This window comes from Ovis canadensis, chromosome 3 (assembly GCF_042477335.2).
Source record: "Ovis canadensis isolate MfBH-ARS-UI-01 breed Bighorn chromosome 3, ARS-UI_OviCan_v2, whole genome shotgun sequence".
NCBI lineage: Eukaryota > Metazoa > Chordata > Mammalia > Artiodactyla > Bovidae > Ovis > Ovis canadensis.
In genome coordinates this window covers 46,763-70,439 of record NC_091247.1, presented here as the reverse complement: position 1 = coordinate 70,439, position 23,677 = coordinate 46,763, and the positions used below count along the sequence as shown (strand labels likewise).

The following is a 23,677-nucleotide window of genomic DNA, read 5'->3' as shown; positions in this document are numbered from 1 at the left end:
GAGAGGAGGCCCTCCCTCTGGGAGTGGGCAGCCTGGAGGAGGCGGAGAGTAAGCCCAGAGCACAGTATCATGAGCTCCTAACAATCCTCACTCGGTGGCGGGGCACCGGAGGGAAGAGGAGCTGGCTGCTGGCCTCGTTAAGGGGAGCCTGAGGGATGCGTGTGTTCAGTGCCACCCTGGATGGCAGGGGCTTCCTTTAGGGCTGAGAGGGCCACCCCTCAGAAGGTAGGAGCGATGCTCTGCCAGGAGACTCTGCTGAACCCGTGGCTTCCTGACCACAGGTGAAGCAGGGTATGGGTAGGTGACCTGGTGTGGGATGGGAGAGAGCTGGGCAGCACAGGACTGCGGGGCCTCTCCCGCTTCTCCTTGTAGGGATGGGACCTCAGGCAGCCAAGGCCTCCTCCTGGAGGTCCCCAGCAGCCCTGAGTACAAGCCCTTTGTCGGGGGCAGCCCGCTGCTGGGAGACACGGCTCTCCTGGGGAGCAGGTCTGGCCGTGCCTGGCTCCGCCCCCGGCTCAGCCACGGGAGCCCCCTGCGGCGCGGGTCCCGTCTTTCCGGGGCCACGCGCTCCTGGCCCCCCTGACGCTCGGTGTCGGCTCTCGGCCAGGGTGCTGAAGCACTCGGTGGACGCCACCTACGAGGAGCAGGGCCCGAGCCCCGGCTTCCGCATGGAGCTGTCCATCTTCTACGTGGTCTACTTCGTGGTCTTCCCCTTCTTCTTTGTGAACATCTTTGTGGCCTTGATCATCATCACCTTCCAGGAGCAGGGGGACAGAGTCATGTCTGAGTGCAGCTTGGAGAAGAACGAGGTGGGACTCCCTGCGTCTCCATCTCCAGGCAGCTCCCTGGTGGGCAGTGTGGCCAGGGCCCTTGGGCCTCCCTTCCGTGTGGGGACCGCTGGCCAGCATGGGCTGGGGGCGCTGCCTGGAGAAGGCCTTCTCTCACCGGGGCTCTGTGTGTGGCTGGGGGCGGGCGTGTGCAGGGGCCTCAGGGGGTCCAAGTCCTCACTTCGCCTTTCTCCCGCGCAGAGGGCGTGCATCGACTTCGCCATCAGTGCCAGACCCCTGACGCGGCACATGCCTCAGAACAAGCAGTCGTTCCAGTACAAGACGTGGACGTTCGTGGTCTCGCCGCCCTTCGAGTACTTCATCATGGCCATGATAGCCCTCAACACGGTGGTGCTGATGATGAAGGTGCGTGGGCTGCGCGGTGGGCGGGGGGCGCCCGTGGACACGGGCTCGACTCCAGCCGCGTGGAGGGCCCGCTCCTCCTGAGGCGCGGGCAGCAGTGATGCCGCCCTGAGCGCCGGCCAGCTTGGGCTGCCTGTGCAGCCCCGACTCCCTGGTTGTCCGTGGGCTGAGAGCGTAAGAAGGTTCTGGAAGACACGGGGAACAGGGAGGGGTGTCCCAGCGCGGCAGGTGTGCCTGCCCACTGTGCTCTGACAGGAGGTCTTCAGGAGCCCCGTGGGGTGTGTCGGGGCAGCGGGTCCACGGGCAACAGCACCTTTCCCTTGGCAGTTCTACGACGCGCCCTACGAGTACGAGCTGATGCTGAAGTGTCTGAACATCGTGTTCACGTCCATGTTCTCCATGGAGTGTGTGCTCAAGATCATCGCCTTTGGAGTGCTGGTGTGTGCCTTAGCCCCTCCTGGCCTTTCGGTGTCTGGGTTCCGGCCTGCCCTCTGTAGGGAGCCTTTGGGTGTTCATTGTTTGGAGCTGGGATTCCCTGAACCCCCAGAGCACATATGACCCTGAAGGGCCCCCAGGGAAACGATTGCCGGGTTCTGCCCCACCTCTGCCCCCACCCTGTTCCTGGAGGGGAGGGGGTGTGTGGCCTTGTGCTCCGCCCACCTGCCCACGAGGGAGCCCATGTATCCTCTGCTACCGTCCTGATGAGAGGCCACCTCCTACAGCTTGTCTGCAGAGCCTCCCCACCCCCGCCAGCCCAGCACTAACTGCCCTTCTTTCTCTCCAGAACTATTTCAGAGACGCCTGGAATGTCTTTGACTTTGTCACTGTGTTGGGAAGTATTACTGATATTTTAGTAACAGAGATTGCGGTGAGTAGCTCTCCTGCCCCTGCAGGCCCTGCGTGGTCTCCCCACTGTGCCTCCAGGCCTGGGGGTTAGCTTCTCCTCAGAGGATGCTTCCCCACGAAGCTCCTCCCTAGAGGCGAGTTTGGGGGCTGGGTGTCCTGTAGGCAAATGCTTTATCTTGGGTAAGAAATTGGTTCCCAGAAGGTCTTCCAGGCTGATGGCCTGAGAATCACCTGGGAGTGTAAGTGACCGGGAAGATAAGGATCTTGTAATTTCATATGCATCTAATCCGTATGCACCTGACAACTGGTTCCCCAAAAATACAACTAAAGCCGATAAGGATTTGGAGCACTTTGAAATATCAGGCTTGTTTCACATACGGGCGTGTGTGAGCATGCACACATGCTGAAGATTCTAGTTCTTACTAAAATACGTGGGTTATATCTGAAAACTGAGGGCTGGAGCATGAACATGTCTCAACAAATCTGAAATAATCTGAGTCATAAAGCAGTTTTCTTTAAGCACAACAGATTGGTAGAATCAAAGACAAAAACATCTATATCAGTGTTTCTTAAGTGAATGCCCTAGGAACAGACAGTGAGGTGAGGGTTCTTGTAAAAGTTATGTTTTAGGACATGTTCCAAGACAGAACCGTGGGGGAGAGCTTTGAGGAGGTGGGTGGGGAGAGAAGAACCAGAGGGGCTGAGGTTCCAGCTCCATGTTAGGTGAGCTGGATCGTTCCCTAGAGGCTCTGGAGACAGAGTGGGTCACAGCTCAGAGCTGCAGAGTTCTGTGCCCACCAGGCCTCGGCTCAAGGCTTGCCTGGGGTGTGGATTCCCAGGTACCCGAGTGCCCTGAGGCAGGTAAAGCAGGCTCCCGCCGCCTGTGCTGCTGGGCCTAAGGGCCACGTGCAGGGCGGGGGCGTCTGCTTGCAGCCCTGGCTCCACGCGGCTCTGCCCACACTCCACGTCGGGTCCTGTCTCTGGCTTCAGGTGGCGCTGGTCGTGACCTCAGGGAGGAGGGAGTTGATGGGAGAAGGAACAGGGTGCCTACGGTTGCCATGGGGACCCACGTCATCGTGGGGTCTTTGCTGTGGCCAGCCCTCTGCTGCTCCGGTTGGTGGTCGCACCAAGTGAGCCAGCCTTCACGCTATCCCGCCAGGGCCCCACTCGCTGTGCCTGTGGTGGCTCTGGCTGCCACGATGCTTCAGGCACAGTTCAGACTGGCCCCAGAGACTTCCAGAAAGGGCCCCGGGAGCCCCCTGATTTCCAGACAGACTTCTCCCTGCCCCGTGCAAGGGCAGCTCTGCCCCTTGCACCTTGGCTGTGAAGAGCCCAGAGTCGCAGGAGCCTCGGTGGCCTCCTGGGTCCCGTGGAGGAGGCTGTCCCCGCCTGTTCGAGTCAGGGCCCCTAGATGTGCCTCACCTGAGTTTGTGGGATGGTGGCGCAAAGCCCCCCTGGGCTCCTGTGGGTGACAGGGGCCGCCTCTGCTTTGGTTCCTTGTTTCCTAAGTCCATGCATTTTTTCGGGTGGGTACCCGGTATATCTATCGGGCATCCGTTCGTCTTGAAGGACAGCCCCACCATCCCAGTGTCTTTTCTGTGCCTGCAAGAGGCTGTCCCAGCATTCCACCTGGCCGGCACCTGAGTGATGTGGAGGCTGACGTGCTAGCAGGTCCTGGGCCTCTCGCCCTGTTGGCGCTCCTTTCTCCTCTGAGTGGATGTCCTGTGGAGTCTCGTTCTGGTGCGTCTCTGACGCTAGTGCATCAGCCAAGGCGGGCCTGGCCCGAGGTGCGAGTGGTCCCTGTTGAGACCTGTCACTGCTGTTTCCAGGTGAAAGTTTCCCACCAAGTGACTGCTGGCAGCACCAAGTACAGCTCTCCTCAGGGGCCTGGAGGTGGCCTCTGCTTGTAACGGGCAGGTGTTCGGTAGCGGCCGTGGCTGTATTAGCTTTGCTAAGGAGGAGCCTGGCTGTTGGGCCCAGGCACAGCCTTCCCCCGAGCTGTCTCAGTCCCTGCCTTTGTGGGTCTGCCGTGCGAGTGGGGGCTGGTGGCGGGCCCTGCTGACACCTGTTGGCCACCGCATCCAAGGCGCACGGGGTTTAGCGCCTCTGTGGCTGGGGGTGCCGGGGTGGCTGTTGGCACATGACACGTAGTGTCCATTCCCAGGTCCAGCCGGGGCCTCTGCCCCAAACCTTGTTCCCTCCAGAGGCCTGAGCAAGCTGGAGTCCTTGCCTTATCACGGACACCTCCTTCCCACACATACACACACACCCCCACACACACACCACGCACACACCACGCACACACGCACACACCACGCACACACGCACACACCACGCACGCACACACCATGCACACAACACACCACGCACACACACACGCACACACCACGCACGCACACACCATGCACACACACACCATGCACACACACGCACACACGCACACACACACACCATGCACACACACGCACACCACGCACACACACGCACACATGTACACACCACACGCACACACCATGCACACATATACCATGTACACACACACACCACGCACACACACGCACACACACATGCACACACCACGCACACACACGCACACACCACGCACACACACGCACACACGCACACACCACGCACACACACACGCACACACCACGCACACACACGCACACACCACGCACACACACACGCACACACCACGCACACACGCACACACGCACACACCACGCACGCACACACCATGCACGCCATGGTAGACTGGGCACACCACTCAGACCTCTGCCTCACACTCTCTCTTGGGGGGCCCTGCCTGGGGCTCTGCTGAGGTATGTACTGGTATATCAAGCCAGTCCTTCCATAACCAGGTTTTGCGTGTTACTGCCCAGTTTTAGTGACCATCCCACGACGTGCTGGGAAAGGGTGCCCTGAGAAGAGACGTGTGTGACAGAGGCGGGAGGCTGGGCTGGGCCTTCCTGTCACGCGACTGTGGCCTCTAGACTTGCACCCGTGTGGCCCCAGATGTGGCGTGTCCACTGTGCCCTGGGCGGTTGCTGGGCCTGCAGCACATGGCTCGTGAGGGCAACTTTGGTGCCATAGATACGGCGTCTCATGGTCAGACAGTCTCTGCAGGGCCTTGTAGCCAGGCATGACGTCTCTGCAGATGACGTGGATCTTTGCTCCAGGAGCCTCGGTGACTGCATTGACTTTCATGTGGGGGCTCCGAGGGCCTCACAACAGGTGTTTATCTACCACAGATATCCCTAGCACCACGGGGCCTGCTGGGGCTTGTGGCCTGAGTGGCAGGCTCGCGACACTGCAGTGTGGGCCTGCTAGAGAGCCTCCCCTTGCTCTGAGACCCAGGAGCTTTGAGTCACCTGATAAATGGGAAACAGCAGTCTTTCTTTAGTGGTGCGTGCTATCCCCCGGACCCACAGAAGTCTTCCAAGAGTTGGAGGTGTGAGGTCCAGCCTTGGGGTCCATGTTCGGTCACGGCTCACACCACTGGGTTATAACAGTCTTGTCACTAAATTTCCCAGACGCAGTGTCTGGGAAGGTCGGGCATGTCTGTAGCTACACCCTCCGGGGTGCAGGTGTGCAGGGTGCCTGAGCGGATGCGCCTGGAGATGGTTTTACTCTGATGCTCAAGGCAGTGTCTGCAGCAGCGGTAGCAGCAGAAGTGGTGTGCTGACGCAGTGGGTGACGTCCTCATCGAGAGGGTGCCCCTCAAATCGGTGTTTGCTCAGGACACCCTCATCAAGAGGGTGCCTCTCAAATTGGTGTTTGCTCAGGACGTCCTCATCGAGAGGGTGCCTCTCAAATTGGTGTTTGCTCAGGACGCCCTCATCGAGAGGGTGCCCCTCAAATCGGTGTTTGCTCAGGGCCAGAGCCTAAGCTCGCCTGAGCCCGAGGGGCTACATACAGTCTAATCCCATCACAGAGTTAGGGAAAGACAAGTATAGCACATTTTAAGAGTTTGGGCTAAAACAGTAAAGAAAAGCAATTATTAACAACAGTTAAGCGTAGTTACTACATCTGGTGGAGGAGGGCCTGGCAACCCACTCCAGTATTCCGGCCTGGAGAATCCCCAGGGACAGAGGAGGCTGGTGGGCTACAATCCGCGGGGATCACAGAGCCAGACACGGCTGAGTGACTAAGCACAACCGCGTCTGGGGAAGAGAGAGACAGGAAGGGCTTTCAGAGTAACGGGGACGTTCTAGTTCTTGAGCTGGACGATGAATATATGGATGATTTATTACCTTTATTTAAAACGCGTGTGTGTATGTATATAATTATACATATTCTTTTGTTTACATGAGGTGTTTCATGGTTTTGAGAAGTTAATGATTCAGGCTGAAAGCTGAGAGCTGCCATTTTAACAAAAGAATCAAGGTTGTTTTGCCAGCCGTTGGCCTTGCAGTACGGTCTGGTTGCCACCCGTCCACTGTGTGTGGGCTTCCCACTCAGAAACGGTTCCCCCGTGTGGTTTTTGACGGGCGCTCTGCTTCCCTGGACACAGGAATCTTTATTCTCCTGGAAAAAAGGATCCAAACACTGGGCTTCCAGCTGCAAGGGCACAGCCCCGGGGCTTGGGTTGCGTGTGTGCCTCGTCAGCAGTGGGTGGTGGCTCAGGCGGCTAGTGTTACAGACGTGCTGTCTCCCAGGGATGCCTCTCCAGAGAGAGGCCCTGCAGCTGCTGGACACTTGAGGGGCAGCTTGCAGATGTTCGAGACCCTCCAGGGCAGCCTCCCTCAATCCTGCACACTCAGCAGGTCTGGTGGGAGTGCTCAGAATCCGCCTGGTCTCAAAGCTCAGCTGTGCAGCTGCTGCTGCTTTCCGAGGGCCGTCTTCTTGCTGTTCTGCCTGGAGGCGGAAAGATGAAAGCAAGCCGCCCTGTGGATTTCTGTGTTGTTTTCCTTTCTCCATTTGTAGTCACTTCATTTGTTACTTTGTGGACGCACTTTTTTTTCCTGAGGCAAAAATATGAGTGTCAGTTGCCACCCCCGACTTAAAGCCACATAGAACAACAGCCTTAATAACCAGGGCCGCATAGAGAGAGTGCTCCAGACCAGCGTGAAACTGACATTGATTTCTTTGCCTGGAATAAAAAAATAAGTGTCTGTGAGTCATCTTTGGATTTGCATTACAAACAAATGCAAATGACGCCTCTGTCTGCGTAACCTACAGATTTCAAACGTGTTTTGATTTGGTTCATTTTAAGCAAAATATGCAGTTTACCAAAATCCTAAAATTTTCCAGTGAAGTATTCAGAGTTTGAGTTTTCGCTTGTGTTGATGACTCATGTTCTCTTTTGTTTTCTGTTTTTGTTCTTGATTTACCCTAACCTACCTGCTGACTCACGCCACCCAACCAACATACAATGCGAAAACCATGTCTCCGTCTGTATGTTGCGCGCCTGCTGCTCAAACATCCCAATTTGTAAATAACACGCAAATATCCATCCATGAAAACATCACGTATAGGAAACGGTTGGTTTCGTGACTTATACAGTTCTTGAAGCTCTGTTTGCTTGCACTGCTGTCCTTTTCCTCTGCTTCCTGTCACCCTCACCACCGCCTTCCTGTGCTCAGAGCCCAGCTGTACCCGCCCCCTCTGGCCTCTAGCGCACTCTCCCTGGCTCCTGGGTCCAGCAGGGCCTTCTGAGGGCCCTCAGGGGCCACTTGATCACAGGAACTGGCCTTGGGCCAAGGGAGGAGATAGGGGCTTCTGAGTGGGAGGCAGGTAAGTGTCGAGACGGAGTCAGAGCTGGGGGCTTGCTGGATGAGAGGGTGGACCTGCTCCCCGTAAAGTCCATGGTTTCTGCCGCGTAGCCATCTCCCTTCTGTCTACCTCTGTTGGCCAGCAGACCAGGTGGGCTTGGGTCCACCTCTGACGAGGTCTCCTGTTGGGTCCTTCCTGGACAGACCTTCCGTGGAGGCCTGGCTAGGGGGCACGAGCCTTGGGGGATTGTCCTGACTGAGTAGGAAGAGGGCCTTTGCCCCAGGAGGCAGCGGAGAGCTGGGCCTCCATCCAGCACTGTGGATTCCTGTGTGCCCTGGTCAGCAAGCTTGTGTGGAGCCCGTGCAAGTGGTGTGGACAGCGCCTCCTTCCGGTCTCAGGAAAATCTGAGGGAGCGTGGGGATGCTGGAGCCGAGGCCTTGGCTGGAAGGTCATGCAAAGAGCAGATATTTTAGATTCCTGAACAGAAAGTGAGCGTGGTGAAGCAGTTCACAATCGGAGCAGAAAAGCTTGGGTTTTGAGAAAAAGACTTTTAAGCCGCAGAAGTGCCAGGCTGTATCTTTAGCACGGGCTCTGCTGGTGTCGTCAGGCCCTGGCTGAGTGGAGCAGGCCCCTCAGGCTTACTCCTTTTCTCTCTGTCTCTCCTGTCTTCCCCATCATCAGTCCCCTCGAGAACGAAGCTGAGTAGGAAAGCAGCTTGTTCCCCGTGCGGCTGCACCTCCTCCCCAGCACATGTGGGGCCCCCGGCACGTGTGCACAGCCTGAGGGGGAGCCCCTTGTTCTGCTGTGAGTCTGCCCAGACGCAGTGAGGTGCTTGGACACAGGAGGTGAGGGCCTTGGCCCGGGCCCCACTTGTCTCTGTGGCTCCCGTCTCAGTTTTCTCGATGATTCCTCACCCCCAGGCGTGACGTCTAACACCGCCATCGTGGGGAGGAGGAAGCAGGCCCTCAGGGGAGCTGGGGCCCAGTGTCCCCCTCAGTGGAAAGCAGCTGCTGCATTGAGGGGTGCAGCATTGGCCTTTCCCGCTCAGAGGCAGCGGTGATGAGGGGGGCCTGACGTGAAAGCAGGGGTGTCTACTCCAGGGTACAGCGGAAACCGTGGACTCTGGGGGATGGGGAAGGCTGTGTCCACCTCCAGGGGGTTGGCGGAGGCCAGGGGTGACCGTGCTCAGCCATGGGGAGGCCACCGTGTGCTCGCTGCCCCCGCTGCCCAGCATGCGGCCCGCTTGGTGGTGTCTGGCGGCCCGTGCTCTGGGTGCAGCCGTGCCGCGCTCAGGCCATCACACTGCTTGCGGCATCTGTAGCTGCCTCACCACGCTCCTCCATGGCTCTCCAGGGCTGTCTGTCTGTTGGCAACCCCACCTTCTCTGAGGTGCCCACTGGAGCCCCGAGGAGAAAGTCTGGGAGGATGGGTGGCGCCTGGGTGTCAATGGGAATTCTTATGTGGCTGAGCTCTGTGTCCAGGGACTTGAATGGACAGCACCTTCCTCTGTCTGCTCTGGTATCCGTCCCTTCTTTATTACCCAGAAGACTATTTCCTCCCAGTGTTTTCAGGGAATCATCTTGTCGTGCCGATTGCCTGAGCAAAGTGCTTTTGTCCTGGCCCCTCCAGAGCCACGTGCGCAGGTGGTTTCAAAGTGAAGAAGCCTGAGGAGGCAGCCCCTCGCCCTTGCTGTGCCTCACTGTCTTGTACAGAGGGCTCCCTGACACTGTAAACAGTCCCCCTTCCAACCTCCTGAGAGCGCTGGCTCACCTGAGAGTCCTCAAGGCCCAGGGGACTCAGATAGAGAGTGTGGGTGTATCTCATCTACCCTGTCTGCCCTGAGGGTCTCTTTCCCCAGCACAAGCTAGTGAGGGAGCTGCAGGCAGATGAGAACACCCTCCAGGATCACGTCCCGAGGTCCACTCTGCCTTCTTGCTGATCTGGGCCACAGTCAGCCCTTCTGTGCCTGCGAACTGCCCTGTCCCCCTGTGGCATTGCCTAAAACTCGGCACCACCCCTGAGAATAGCTTATGTCCCTCACCAGCAGACAGTCCAGAGTCCCGGGTGGAAGTAAAGAAGCCAGCCCTGGAGATGAGGCAAGCAAGGGGTGGAGTGAGGCCTGTCCCCTGACGGATGCCTCGTCCCAGCCAAGATCAGATGGGCAGCCCTGGAGTAGGCCGCCGCCCCTCCTAGGCCCTGGCACCTCCCGCATGTGCTCGCCGTTGCTGCTGCCTCATCCAACACCTGCTCTCTTTTCTGTGTCTGACCACTGAATCTGGCAACACAATGTGTCTAGCCTGAGCTGCTTGCATATTTTAAAACAGCAAAGTGTGAGGAAGCTGCTCTCAGGCTGCGTGAGGGTGGGCAGAAGAGGGCACCTGGTCTCTAAGCAGGCAGGGCAGGAAGCCCCCCTGCCCCTGAGCACCCCTTTCTACTCAGGGACACTGCCCAGAGCCGGGCCCCCTGAAAGGAATGTGCCAGGGATTCAGGTGCCCTTGGGCCAGGGTGGAAGCGTTACTCCCGGGTCGTCTGTGGAGTCCAGAGATTATCGGTTTGCTTTGTGCTTGACTTCAGACCCTCTGGATGAGGGCCTGCTGCGAGACATCTTGGGTTCTCTGGAGCAGAGTCCGGTCTGGGGGCTACGGAGGGGGCCTCTCGGGTGGCAGCAGCAGGGCTGCCTCCACCTACACGTGCTGCCAGCGCTTGTCTGCAGGTCCCTGCCTGGCCCCAGAGGACGTGTCCGCCCCTCTGCTGGGCCCCGGGTGGCAGGGCCTTGCTGGCGTGTGGGAGACAAGGGCATGGCCACCGAGTCTGAGGAGAGGCAGCCCGCCCAGTCCCTGGGCTGCTCAGCTGTGTCCTGCAAGAAGCGGTCAGCGTCGGAGGCCTGGCTGCGGGCGGCCTCCCGTCCCACCTGGCAGCAGGGAGCTGCTTCGCAGGACTTCTCTGTCCCTCCCTGTGGAGGGAATGTCTCTGATTTGCTGCATGAGAAGTTGTTTGCAATGACAAGCTTTCCCTCTGGAAGATTTTCTGGTGGCTGATTGCTGCTTAGACTGTGGAGCAGTCTCTCTCTTCACCTGCTTTTCTTCGGGGCACAGTGACTCGGGGAGGTGGGTGGGGAGCAGCCTCCCTGTGCCTGTGGGAGGCTGGCTTCTGAAGGTCAGAGCGCAACCTCTTTTCCCTGCAGAACAACTTCATCAACCTCAGCTTCCTCCGCCTCTTCCGGGCCGCCCGGCTCATCAAGCTGCTCCGCCAAGGCTACACCATCCGCATCCTGCTCTGGACCTTCGTCCAGTCCTTCAAGGTGAGGCTGGGCGTGGCCAGGCGGGCCTGACCCCTCCCGCGTTGTGCCGGTGGGGAGCTTCCGCCCCACCGCCCAAGCACGCTCCTTGGGAAGAGCAGGGCGGGTGTGGCCCCCCGCGGTTCCTGTGACAGTCTGTAAGGAGGCTTCCAGTTTTACAGAGAGTGTCTTGTTTACGCTCACAAAGGGCTGAAGTGGCTTTCACGACTTGATTTGTAAATGAAGACGATGGGCGCTTGGTGAAGGGGCTTGATGGTCAGTGGGGCTGGGTCTGTAGTCAGCCGAGGCTGGTGCCGCCCGGAGGCCCAGCCAGCGTCCGCTCTCCAGGTGTGGGGCAGGCAGGGGCCGGGTGGCTCCCCGGGTGCTGAGCCGCCCTCCCTGTGTCTCTGCAGGCCCTGCCCTACGTGTGCCTGCTCATCGCCATGCTGTTCTTCATCTATGCCATCATCGGCATGCAGGTGGGTGTGTGCAGGGCCACCGCGTGACAGCAGGGGCCGGTTGGCGCTTAGCAGTGTTTCTGTGAGCCAGGGGCCAGTCTAAGCACTTTGTGAACTTAATTCTTAGGAAGACTATTCTGTGGCTGAGGCCAGGCATTGCCACCCTCTGTGGACAGATGCGCAGCCCTGCTCTTGTGTGGAATCCTGCTGGTCTGTGTCAGGGCACCGGTGGGCACGGTTGCTTGGGTGCTGGGCCCGCACAGTGTGGAGTGTTTGAGCACATCCGCATGGCCCAGGTGGCCTGCGCCGCAGCAGCTGGTCATGCCTTTTGCCCAGGAGCACTTCTGAAGGATGTAGGGATGGGAGGTGGTCTCAAATGTTAATTTGTGGTGGGAGGAGGCAGTGTCTTAAAGGTTAGCTGAAAGCCGATTTTTAAACTCTATTTTCGGAGATTGAAAGTTCTCTTGCTTGAAATTTACTGAGATCCGATATTATTTAAAACAAATACATGTTTTTCTTGCTTTGGTCTATGGGCATACAAAAACATAGCCCAGTGATCTTTGCTTCTGATGGATATATGATAATTCATAAATCTTAAGCTGGATTCCAGATTCTAAGCTGCTCAGAGTGAGGGGCTCATCTGCATTTCTAACCATGAAAGAAAGAAATTAAAACAGGTACAAAGCCCATTGTGGTGTTTGCACAAAAGTGTTAAAAAAAACTTTCAAGTGATCTATCAGAATATCAGTGTAATCACTGTTCTGGGGTCACTGATGAGAGAGTGAATTTTAAAATGACTCCCTCCTTTTGTCTAGCAGAGCCACCTAAGCTTAGCTCCGGGCCCCCCTGTTGACTGGTTATGCTGTTTGATCCTGGACAGGCTCAGAGCCAGAGCCTGCGCGAACTGGGCTGTGGGGCAGTGGCATGTTAGACTTTCCAGAGGTTTCCTCTTCCCTGGAAAGAAATGCACAGATGCTGCTGGAGCCAGACACCCTGACCCTGTAGCCCCAGCAGCGGTAGTGGCAGCTCTGGCCGGGGTCTCTGGGTGAGGGCAGTCCTGGCCCATCCCCACGCGCGCGCCCACAGCCTCTCGCCTGGCCACGGCTCCTACAGGCCAGCGGCACTGGTCTGCAGCGCTGTCTGCCTCCCCCACCGCAGGTGTTTGGAAACATTGCTCTGGACGACGACACCAGCATCAACCGTCACAATAACTTCCGGACGTTTCTTCAGGCCTTGATGCTGCTCTTCAGGTGTGCTGTGGGAGGTGGAGGTGGGCCCAGAGCCAGGGGCTCCTCATCAGTGTGTTGTATAGAGGTGGGTCCAGGCTCAGGGGCCCTTCATTCAGGATGGACCCAGCCCGCTGCTCCTGGTCATACTGGCTTCTCTGCGGTGGGCCTTCCCAGTTTCTCCTCCCTTTCCGCTTGTCCTTCCTTAATGGCTCCTGGGCCTGAAGGGAGGCCCCCGAGGCAGTCGGTCTGAGACCCCTGGGCCGGGCTGGCTTGCCTGCCTTGTCTCTGCTGCCCAGTGAGGTTTTGAAGGACAGGTGTCGAAAGAGACTTTCTTGGTGTGCCATCCCCAAGCTTCCATCAGCTCGCCTTAGTGATTTCGGGGATCTCTGGGATCAGGAAAAGCGGGCAGCAGAGAGCTGCTATCGACAGGGTGCACCTGCTCAGTGGCCCAAGGGACCAACCGGCCAGACATGTGGATCTGAGGGCAGCTCCATCCGCCTCCGTTGCTCGCAGCAGCTGCAGTTCCCACGGCTCCCGAGTGCAGTCAAGGGGCGCACCAGGGCAGGGCCTTGAGGAGCACAGACTTGTGTCAGCTCAGAGGCCTCCCTGCAGAGGTGTGTGGGGGATGGCCCCCCAGCCATTGCTCTCAGGCATGGACGCACGTGGACTGTGGCTGTCCACCACCTTGATGTAAAAAGACACTCCTGGGTGGAGCCCAGAGGGTCGACTGTGTCTCCTTCATTCACTGTGATCCTCAGGGAGGGGGGAAATGTGCTCTCTTTCATAATTGATGGTGAGGGGCCTCATAATAAATTAATATTTAGTTAATAAATAAACAGCAGACCCCTTCCTGAGGTTTCCCTGCTCCACTTTTGGGGACACCCAGCTCAGCTGACCCTATGCAGATGTATTTGGGGGGGTGTGGGAGTTCATTTTTTGGAGGGTGAGCTCAGCCCAGGCCTGCTTCACTGAGTTGCCTGGAGAGAGTTTCTGCCTTACTCTTTGCATCAGATAAACAGCATCCTTAGGCTGACACTTCCCCGAGCAGTGTCATTTCTCTGGACTTTAGCTCTTACCTCCACTTCATTTCTTTGTTTATTAATATCCTGCTTTGTGTGACAAAAGATATGAAGCCAGCCTTGATTTTAAACCTTTGATCTCAAAGACCTCTGTTCCTTCCTCATCACATGGGCACCCTCATCATTCAGGCCTGGCACAGGCTGAGCCGGCCATTGTCAGTGGGGAGTGGACCCAGATTCTGCCCAGGACTGACCACACGGCGGCATGCTGGGCCCCCTGCAAGTCTGGTGCGCATCTGGCCTCTGTGCTGGCTTCACGCACAGGAGCGAAAGGCCACACAGGCGGGCTTCTGTAGTAGCTGCTCAGGGTCGAGGGTTCTTGGTGTGTTCGAGAAACAGTAGAGGCGGGGGTGGCTGCAGTAGAGTGGGTGGGGACCGTGGTAGGGGATAAGGTCAGGGAAAAGGCAGCTGCAGGTCCGCAGAGCTCTGGGCAGTCATGTAGGGGGGTCCTCGGGGAGGCCTTTGGTCTGATCTGGGCTACTGAGCGGGGAGCGTCCCGCTAAGGAATTGTTGCTGCAGCTCAGAAGGGGTCGTCGCTCGGCCCAGGGAGGTAGGGGTAGTAAGAGCCTGGCTGGTTTTGAAGGCAGGTCAAGATGTGGTGAGAGAGAGGAGGCAAGGATGACTCCCATGTCTTTGGCCTGAGTACTGGGAAGGATGGAGTCACTGTGTCCTGAATCCAGGAGGACTAGGTGGCACAGGCTGGGGAGGAGATCAGAGGCCACGGAGGGAGCTCACCATGGTGCTGACCTCGGTGCCGTGATCTCTTTCCTGTAACACGTGCTTTCCCACTTAGCAGCAGCTTGAAAATCTAATGCCAGAGGTTTCTTTTTAAGAATCAGCATCTGTTAGCCAGACCTAACACCTATGCAGGATCCCTATGGGAGGGAACGCAGTTCTCCTAAATTCCTGGGCTTCCTTCCCGGCCAGTCCTGGGCCTTCCCTCCTGGCCTCACGCTCTGCCCTCCTCTCAGGAGTGCCACCGGGGAGGCCTGGCATGAGATCATGCTGTCCTGCCTCAGCAGTCGGGCCTGTGACGAGCTCGCCAACGCCACGGAGTGCGGGAGTGACTTCGCCTACTTCTACTTCGTCTCCTTCATCTTCCTCTGCTCCTTTCTGGTGAGTCCCGGACCCTGTGCACACCCCACTGCCACATCTGCCTGGCTCAGACCAACTCGCGTCCCCCTGCTCTCTTGCTGACATCTGATTTTGACCCATGATGCATGCAAGCTGACTCCATGTTGATGGACCTTGTTTCCCTGGAGATGAGGACCACGTTAATCCTGAGAGGACCCACTGAGTAAGGAGCTCCTGTGGGCCTGCCTTTACTTCCGTGGAAAGGGTTTCACGTTCCTGTGGGGCACTGTCCCTCAGTTCTCAGCTAGAAAGACTTGAGCACCAGCACTCCAGCCAGCCTGCCTGTGCCTGATGAGGCTCAGGAAACGCATGCGGTCAGGCTGGAGGTGTCAGCGGGCCACGTCGCAGTGAGTGGATTTTACTACAAGTCAGCAGAAGCCTCTGGGAGACTATGCACAGTGACATCATCTGCTTGGCATCTTAAAACGTCACTCTGGCTTCTGGTCGGGAGAGGTTGTGTGTGGCCAGGAGCTGACTGGAAGTAACAGCTGGAGAAGGGAGGGTGTGGAGGAAGCTGTGTGGATGGGGGCCGCCCTGTACAGGCAGAGCTTACGTGGCTGGTGACTGAACATGGGCATGAGAGGAAAAGGGGAAAGAGAGCTGTGTTCCGGGGTTTGCTGGGGTGAGGCAGTGAACGACACTCCCCAGTCAGAAGGCTGGGGAGCTGCAGGCGGCGGGCGGGAGGGAGTGGAGGCGTGTGGGGGGCCTCTGGCTGGAGATGTAAGCTTGTTGTCGTCAGTGATCGGTGTATCAGTCAGGCTGGATGATACCCTCTAGGTCCCTGTGTGGTCCAGAGACCCACGACTTAAGCATCACCTGAGCACTTGTTAGAAATTCAGATTCCTGGGTACCTTCTAAGACTTACTGTACTGGAATCTTTGGGAGAGGGACCCAAGAGTCTGAGTTCTAACACTCTCCCAGGTGCTTCTACTCCCTCCCATATATATACTTTGCTGTACACTTAGCGTAAATCAACTATACTTTAAGAAAAACTTAAAAAAATTAAATACAAAAAAACCCAATGACAAGATAGGAGGCCTCATACTTTGTGATTTAAAAATTGACACCAAAACTTCAGTAGATCAAAACAGTATTATACTGGCATAGATCCAAACATACACACTGAAGGAACAGAGCTGAGACTAGAAATAAATCCTCATGTACATGGTCAAAAGATTTCTAACAAGGCTGCTGAAACCATTTAGTTAGGAAAGATAATCCTTTCAACAAATGGCGCTGGATACCCGCATGCAAAGAAAAGTGAAGTTGACTTTACTTTCACCACATATGAAATTAGCTGGGGACCTCCCCGGCTAAGACTCCACACTTGCACTGCAGGGGGCGTGCGTTTGATCCCCAGCTGGGGAAACAGGATCCATATGCTATGGGGCGTGGCCAAAAAAAAGAAAAAAGAAAAGAAATTACCTCCAAATTGATAAAGACTTGAAGACAAGAACTTAAACTATAAAACTCTTAGAAGAAAACATTGTAGTCTCAGATTCATAACCTCAGCTTTGGCAAAGGATTCTTAGATTTGATACCATAATCCTGAGTAAGAAAAGGAAAAAATGGACTATTCAAAATTTTAAACTTTTGTGCATCAGAGGGCACTGTTATACAAAGTGAAAAGGCAACCCAAGGAATGGGAGAGAAGTTTCGCAAGTCGTGTATATGATAAGGGGTTAATATCCAAAATATATAAAGAGCTCCTGCATCTCAACAATATGAGATAACCATATAAAAATGGACAAAGTACTTAAAGAGATGTTTCTCAAAGAAAAAAAACTGTACAAATGGCCAACAAATTCATAGAAATATTCTCAACATCAGTAATCATTAGGGAAAAGCAAATCAAAACCCATGAGATACCACTTCATACCTATTAGTATTGCTATTTGAAAAAACAAGACAAAATAGCAAGTTTTGTGAGGATATGGAGAAATTGACACCCTTGTGCACTGCACATGGGAATGTAAAATGGTATCGCCACCGTGGAAAACAGTATGGTGGGTCCTTAAAATAGTAAACGTAGAATTATAGTATGACTCAACAGTTCTACTTCTGGGCACAGCCCAAATGTCCATCAGCAGATGAATGGATAAACAAATTGTGGTTCAGTTCAGTCGCTCAGTCACATTCAACTGTTCGTGACCCCATGGACTGCAGCACACCAGGTCTCCCTGCCCATCACCAACTCCCGGAGCTTGCTCAAACTCATGTCCATTGAGTCAGTGATGCCATCCAACCATCTCATCCTCTGTCGTCCCCTTCTCCTCCTGCCTTCAATCTTTCCCAGCATCAGGGTCTTTTCCAATGAGTCAGTTCTTCGCATCAGGTGGCCAAAGTATTGGAGTTTCAGCTTCAGCATCAGTCCTTCTAATGAATATTCAGGGTTGATCTCCTTTACGATTGACTGGTTTGATCTCCTTGCAGTCCAAGGGACTCTCAAGAGTCTTCTCCAACACCACAGTTCAAAAGCATCAATTCTTCAGTGCTCAGCTTTCTTTATGGTCCAACTCTCACATGCAGGCGTGACTACTGGAAAAACCATAGCTTTGACTAGATGCAAAGTAATGTCTCTGCTTTTTAATATGCTGTCTAGGCTGGTCATAGCTTTTCTTCTAAGGAACAAGTGTCTTTTAATTTCATGGCTGCAGTCACCATCTGCAGTAATTTTGGAGCCCCCCAAAATAAAGTCTGTCACTGTTTCCATTGTTTCCCCATCTATTTGCCGTGAAGCGATGGGACCAGATGCCATGATCTTCGTTCTGTGAATGCTGAGTTTTAAGCCAGCTTTTTCACTCTCCTCTTTCACTTTCACCAAGAGGCTCTTTAGTTCTTCTTCACTTTCTGCCATAAGAGTGGTGTCATCTGCCACAGTTGTCATAAACAAGACCTGCAGAGGAATGTTACTCAGCCGTAAACAGGAATCAAGTTCTGACAAGTGCTGCGATAAGGGTGAACTTCGAAAGCATCACACTAAGTGAAAGAAGCCTGACACAAAGGCCATATGTTGTATGGACCCTTTTGTTTGAAATACCCAAAACAGATAACTTTCTAGGTACAGAAGGGAAATTGGTGGTTTCTAGGGAATGGGAGGACAGAGGTATAAGGAATGATTACTTAGTATCATGTATTCTTCAGGAGTATGAAAAAAATTCGAAACTAGGGAAGTGGTGGTTCACAGCTGTGCAGACACTAAATGCCACTGGATTGTAGATTTACTTGTATGTTAAGTGAATTTCAACTCAGTTTAGAAAAACAAAACAAAACGCCTGAGTTTTAGGTCTCTAGAGCTCAAGTTATTAAGTCCAAAGTCGCCACTTTCCTTGAAGGCTTAGGTGAGAAGGGGAAAGCTGGGGACCTCACAATGGGGAAGATTAACCCAGATGGCAGGACAGATGGTGAGCAGGAGTTGATGGGCCTGAGTGAGGATGGTGCAGATGTAGAGACCGAAGCCTTCAGAGGACCAGATCCTGGGCTGGGGTTGGCCTGTGGGACCTGGAACCAGGGAAGGATGCTGCTGTTGGTGGTGGCGATGTGCAGGGGGCCTGGGAAGCCCTCTGAGAGGTCATGGGGAGAGCAGCTGGGGCAGGCTCTGCCTGAGTCAGTGACCTCTGCTGCCCTAACTGCCTCACACAGAGACTTCTGCTGCAGGGGAGGGGCAGGGCAGTGGGCAGGCTGAGGTTTCTGGACGTCACCTCTTTTCCTTCCTGTCCTGCAGATGTTGAACCTCTTTGTGGCTGTGATCATGGACAATTTTGAGTACCTTACGCGGGACTCTTCCATCCTAGGGCCTCACCACCTGGACGAATTCATCCGGGTCTGGGCTGAGTACGACCCGGCTGCGTGGTGAGTGAGCCCCAGTGCTGCGTGGCCCTCAGGGCTGGTACCCACCACCCACAGGTCTCAGCACAGGGCCGGGCGGCTACAGGCATGTTTCGAGCGAGTGACCCCCTTTGGGTTTTGGTTGGGAGTCGGGATTCTGTCCAGCTTCCTCCTGGGCGGTATACTCACGCTAGCTCCCTGTGCCCTTGTGTACAGCTCCCTAGGCTGAGAAAGCCTCTTCTCAGGCCTGCAGTCCAGCCCTTAGGAGGTTGCCTGGGGGTCATGGAAGGTCTTCAGGGGGTTGTGACACTCAGGTTCCTATTGGGCAGGAGCTCACTGTCTTCTCACAAGGCATGTCACATCTGGGTTGTGAGAGGTCACAGGGCGTCACCCTCTCATAGCTCTGAGGCCTTTGTGGCCAGAAACAACGTGAGGCCTTAGTTCTTTCCCTCCATGGGCTCAGGGCCCGTCTGCCTGCTACCTCCCGGAGGCGCCAGCGCGCCTCTCTGTCACCAGCCCAGGCTGTGAGCAGAGGGTATTCGGTAACCTGCTCTTGAAAAACGGATGAACTGCCAGAAAAGATCCAGCGTGTCTGAGGCTCTCTGGTCGTGGTGCAGACCTGATGCTGTGTTGCTGTTTCATAAGTGAAGTGGAGTCGCTCAGTCGTGTCCAACTCTTAGCGACCCCACGGACCGCAGCCCACCAGGCTCCTCCGTCCATGGGATCTTCCAGGCGAGAGGACTGGAGTGGGGTGCCATTGCCTTCTCCATGCTGCTTCATAAGTGAGGGCCGAGTGCTTCCAGAGCAAGGGTCTCCTGAAGAGTGACTGGGTCAGAAGACAGTGAAGACGTGTGTTTCTTTTGAGGGAGTCCTGTACCCCTGGGACGTCTTGTCCTCAGGCCCAGCTCAGCTGTGTGGGTCCTCCACTGCCCGTTTGTCTGTCCCTTTGTTGAGTTCATCCCCTTGCCCGTTTGTCTGTCCTTTGCCGAGTGCTCGTTCCCTTGCTCATGCATTCAGGCACCTCCACAGCCAGGACGTGAAGAGGCACTGAGGACCTGCCCTCTGCAGCAAGACACGGGGCGTGCTTCCCCTTCTTTCTCGCAGGCGCCCCAGCCTGCCTGCGTCCCTGTTGCGTGACTCTGCGTTTGGTTACCCCTTGTGTGGTGGAGGCCTGGAGGAGATGGTCATTGTCCTCATGGGAGGACCCTGGGACTCTGAATCCAAGCTCAACAAGGGGAACACTAGGGAGCTTTCTGATTCCCCAGACCCCCAAAGGGCTGGGAGCTTGGCTGGGCTCCTGCACCAGTCTTCTGATCCAGTCTTCTTAGACTTCACACCCCATCATAGTGAGGACACAGGTGCTGTGTGAGGCCCTTTCCACTGGGCAGCGCCAGGGCCCTGGGGCTCTTCTGGGCCTAGAGCATCTCTGAGTGTGTCTCACTGCCCTGGAGAATTTACAGTTTTCATGCAGGGCAGAACAAGCTTGCCTGCTGTTATGTCTCATGCTGCATATGGCTTTCCGTGGTCTTGAGAGCCCTGTCATTTTCAGCACATTTGCCTGTAGCATGTGCTGGAGTTCACAGGCTCAGGCGTATTCCTGGGCTGTCTGGTCAGGAAGGCCCAGTCAGATTGAAGGGGAGACTGATCACACCTGAGACCTGGTCCTTGGCAGGCAAAGGGCAGGAGAGAGTCCAGCTGAGGCAGGACTGAGGCTCATTCCAGGAGGACCCTCCTGACTGTGGCCGAAAGAGTTACCGCTGTTTCTGGGCATATTTTTCCCCAGAGGAGACCTGTGTTGCAGAAAGCAGAGAGATTATGTAGAATGTGATTTGGGCTAACAGGCAAAGGAAGATCAGTGCAGGGCTGCCAGGGGGGAGTGACGTCCCCCAGATCTTTGTGGACTGTAGACCCAGTACCTCCCCAACAGCCCAAAGCTGATCCAAGACATACAAGAAGTGGACCTGGGCCAGGCTGCAGCTTTGCAATTGTGCACAGAGATGCTGACTGTTTCCCAAACGCAGAGTGCCAGACCTGGGGCCTCGGGAGGACATGGGCATTCAGGAATATGGTGAAGAGCTTATGGAAGAGTAGGGAACAACATGGAAGCGTCGCTGCAGAGCAAAGCACCATGCAAGGTAGCACACGACCTGTGGTCCGGAAGGAGCGCAGACATGGCCTGCAGCTGACACTCAGACCTGCTGCTCTGGTGAGGGGCTGGGTGGAGACAGCTAAGCAGACCAGGCTTGGACCCCTCCTCTGGGCAGGCCGGGGCATGCTTTGAGGCTTCCATTAGCCTCTCTGACCGACGCAGGGCCCTGACCATCTTTATTTCCCAGGGACCATCTGCTGTCTCCGTATTCTTGGGGAGCCTGAAACAAAAGCGAACTTTATGAAAATCTCTCAAGCTTTTGTGTGTCTGTGTATATACTATGTGTGTGTGCACAAGCGTGTGCATGTGTGTTCTCTGTGCACAGATCTGTGAACACCAGAGTGTGTGTGAGCGTGTTTATGTGCAGGCAGGCACACCCCTCTGTGTGCGTGTTTTTGTATGCGTGTGAGGGCAGCGCATCTTCATGCGTGTGCGCGCCTGTGTGTGTGAATGCAAGGCCTGGGCGTGTGCGTGCCCATGTTCCCTGCTCTTCCGTAACGCATGCGTGGGCATGTACGTGCGTGCATATGTGCACACATGCTGTGGGAGGTGAGGAAGACACGGCGTTACTGCCTTCTGGTGCCGCCTCCCCCGCCTTCCCTGGTGCTGTTGCCTCCGCACTTCGTGGGGAAGTGCAGAGACCCTGACCGAGAGTCAGGACCACCCCCCGAGTGATGAGTCTGCTCATCCTCACACTCGTCCGTCTGTCCAGTAAGCATCCTGAGCCTGGGCCTTGCGCTGGGGCCTGCACCCTCAGCTCTGCTCAGCCCAGCCAGCCGTGGGCAGAGGAGCTGCAGTGTGAGGCCAGGGCCTCTCTGAGCCAGGAGAGGCTGGTGAGTCAGAGGAGGTGGCAGCTGAGCTGAACTGAAGGGGCAGGATCGACGGAGCTGTGGAGGAGGGGTGGGGGCAGAGGGAAGGGGGAGCTGACTGCCTGGCTGGAGGGGAGGACACACTGTCAAGCTGCTAGGAGGATGGCTGCGAGGGGCCGAGAAAGGCTCTGACGCTGGGGTCGAGCAGCCGCCTTTGGCTTTGTTTCATGGACAGCAGGAACAGTTTTGAGTCAGAGTGATGGTATCAGGCCTGCACGTTTCCTCTGGTGGCATCTGAGGGGTTTGACAGCAGAAGAGAAGAGAGGAATGGGGTCTTGGGAACTTGGGCTTTGCGGGGCCTCCAGCTTCTTCATGGGCATCCTTTGGGTCCATGAGGTTAGCAGGCACTTGGCTGAGGCCAGAGTGGGGCTTTTCCTTTATTCCCTCTTTCCCAGAAGTAAACGCAACACAATTTGGAGCTAGTTTGATGGGGCCATGGTGTGGGAAAGGGAAACAATGGCATTGGCCGGGGTGCCCACCTTGGGACAAGGGGGTCCTTAGCTGGACCTGCAGTTTCCAGGGGAGGACATGGTAAGTTCAGGGAGGTGGGCATAGTCAGGAGGGCCAGGTGTGGAGAGAAGCTTCTCCAAGGAGGCCCTGGCGTCTCAGGCGCTGAGGGGTGAGGGAAGGGGCCGTCAGAGAGCCGATGAAGGAGGCCCAGGTGTAGCTGAACCGACAGCCGTGCTGTGAAGTGGACACTCTGGCCTGACACTGCCTGCATGGCGTGTCTCCTGCCTGCTGGGGGCTCTGGAGATGGTCGGGCTGCCGTGTCTCCTGGGCACTCCCTCTGCCCACCCCTGGGCCCCCAGCTGGGTGCGCCTCCCCTGACTGCACCTCCAGGCAGTGCAAGGCTGGGCGGGCGGGACGGGCTCCTCGTGCCTCCCTGCCTCTGTTGCCGTAGCCTGTGGCATTTCCTTTCCCGTCGCCGGATGCATCGGAAGGGAAATGCGCCACCCGTTGGCTGAGGGACGAGCTGTCCTCGTGCGTTGGCCTACAAGGTTCTCTGCTTCAGAGCCCCCATCAGAAATGCTCTTCCCTGCCCGCGGTGCAGGCACAGCACACACTCCCTGCCTGGTGTGGACGTGACGACACCTCTTGCTCCTCCTGCCCTGTCCTGCCCACACTCCAAGCCCCTGGACGGTTTGGTTTCCCTGACCCCTCCAGCTGGCTGGGGGCAGGCAGCTCCGTGAAACCGCACACAGAGCTTTCTGCTGGGCCCTGAGGATGAGGACCAGCCGCTGGTGGGAGTAGGGGGCCAGGTCGCTCCCATGCCGAGGAAGCGGCCGTCTCACCCACATTTGCCTCTGCACTCTTGAGGGTGGGCTGATGGTCACACAGGCCAGAGGCCAAGGGCCCCAGAGAGGGGCGTATGGGCACAGGTAGACCAGGAACAGTGGCCCCAGCAACCCAGGGTTTCAGATTCCTGCAGAGGAGAGGGCAGAGGCGGTGGGGACCCAGAGACAGGTCCTCCTGCTTCACCTCTGGACTGATCCGCTCGGCTGAGCCCAAGAGTCTTGGGAGGAGGACCGGACCCAGGACCATCTGGGGTGGATCCACTGGCCTGGAGAAGGCTGTTGCTCCTCTCTCTTGGTTGGCCTGAACCTGACCATATCTCTAGGACCCAAGCAGGTCCCATAAGCAGCTGTCCTAGGGGTGGAGGTGAGGCTTCCAGCCTGGTGGCCAGTCTGCCTAAGGAGGTCACAGTCATCAACCCTAAACACCTACCTTGGTCTAGAGCCTTGTTCCATATGTTGGTCCCAGCCCTTCCTGGTGTGCTGTGAGGAGGCTGCAAGAGTGGCACCAAGCCACATCCCGCCCCAGCGACCCCAACTCCACAGTTTCCTGCTCAGCTCTGATGCAGCAGCAGCCCTGCTCTGGACAGGGCTTGGGTGTCTCTGGGCGT

At 56.3% G+C, this 23,677-nt stretch overlaps 1 protein-coding gene across 1 annotated transcript in view; it reads left to right on the top strand.

Moving 5' to 3' along the window:
• Positions 1 to 23,677, top strand: part of CACNA1B (calcium voltage-gated channel subunit alpha1 B) — a 213,547-nt gene that overhangs the window by 171,954 nt on the left and 17,916 nt on the right. Inside the window, exons 28-37 of the mRNA XM_069579582.1 lie at positions 608 to 809; positions 1,029 to 1,193; positions 1,518 to 1,628; positions 1,975 to 2,058; positions 10,376 to 10,381; positions 10,936 to 11,052; positions 11,442 to 11,507; positions 12,645 to 12,736; positions 14,766 to 14,910; positions 18,653 to 18,780. Of these exons, the coding sequence (XP_069435683.1) occupies positions 608 to 809; positions 1,029 to 1,193; positions 1,518 to 1,628; positions 1,975 to 2,058; positions 10,376 to 10,381; positions 10,936 to 11,052; positions 11,442 to 11,507; positions 12,645 to 12,736; positions 14,766 to 14,910; positions 18,653 to 18,780 (1,116 nt within the window). The remainder of the gene's footprint in view (positions 1 to 607; positions 810 to 1,028; positions 1,194 to 1,517; positions 1,629 to 1,974; positions 2,059 to 10,375; positions 10,382 to 10,935; positions 11,053 to 11,441; positions 11,508 to 12,644; positions 12,737 to 14,765; positions 14,911 to 18,652; positions 18,781 to 23,677) is intronic.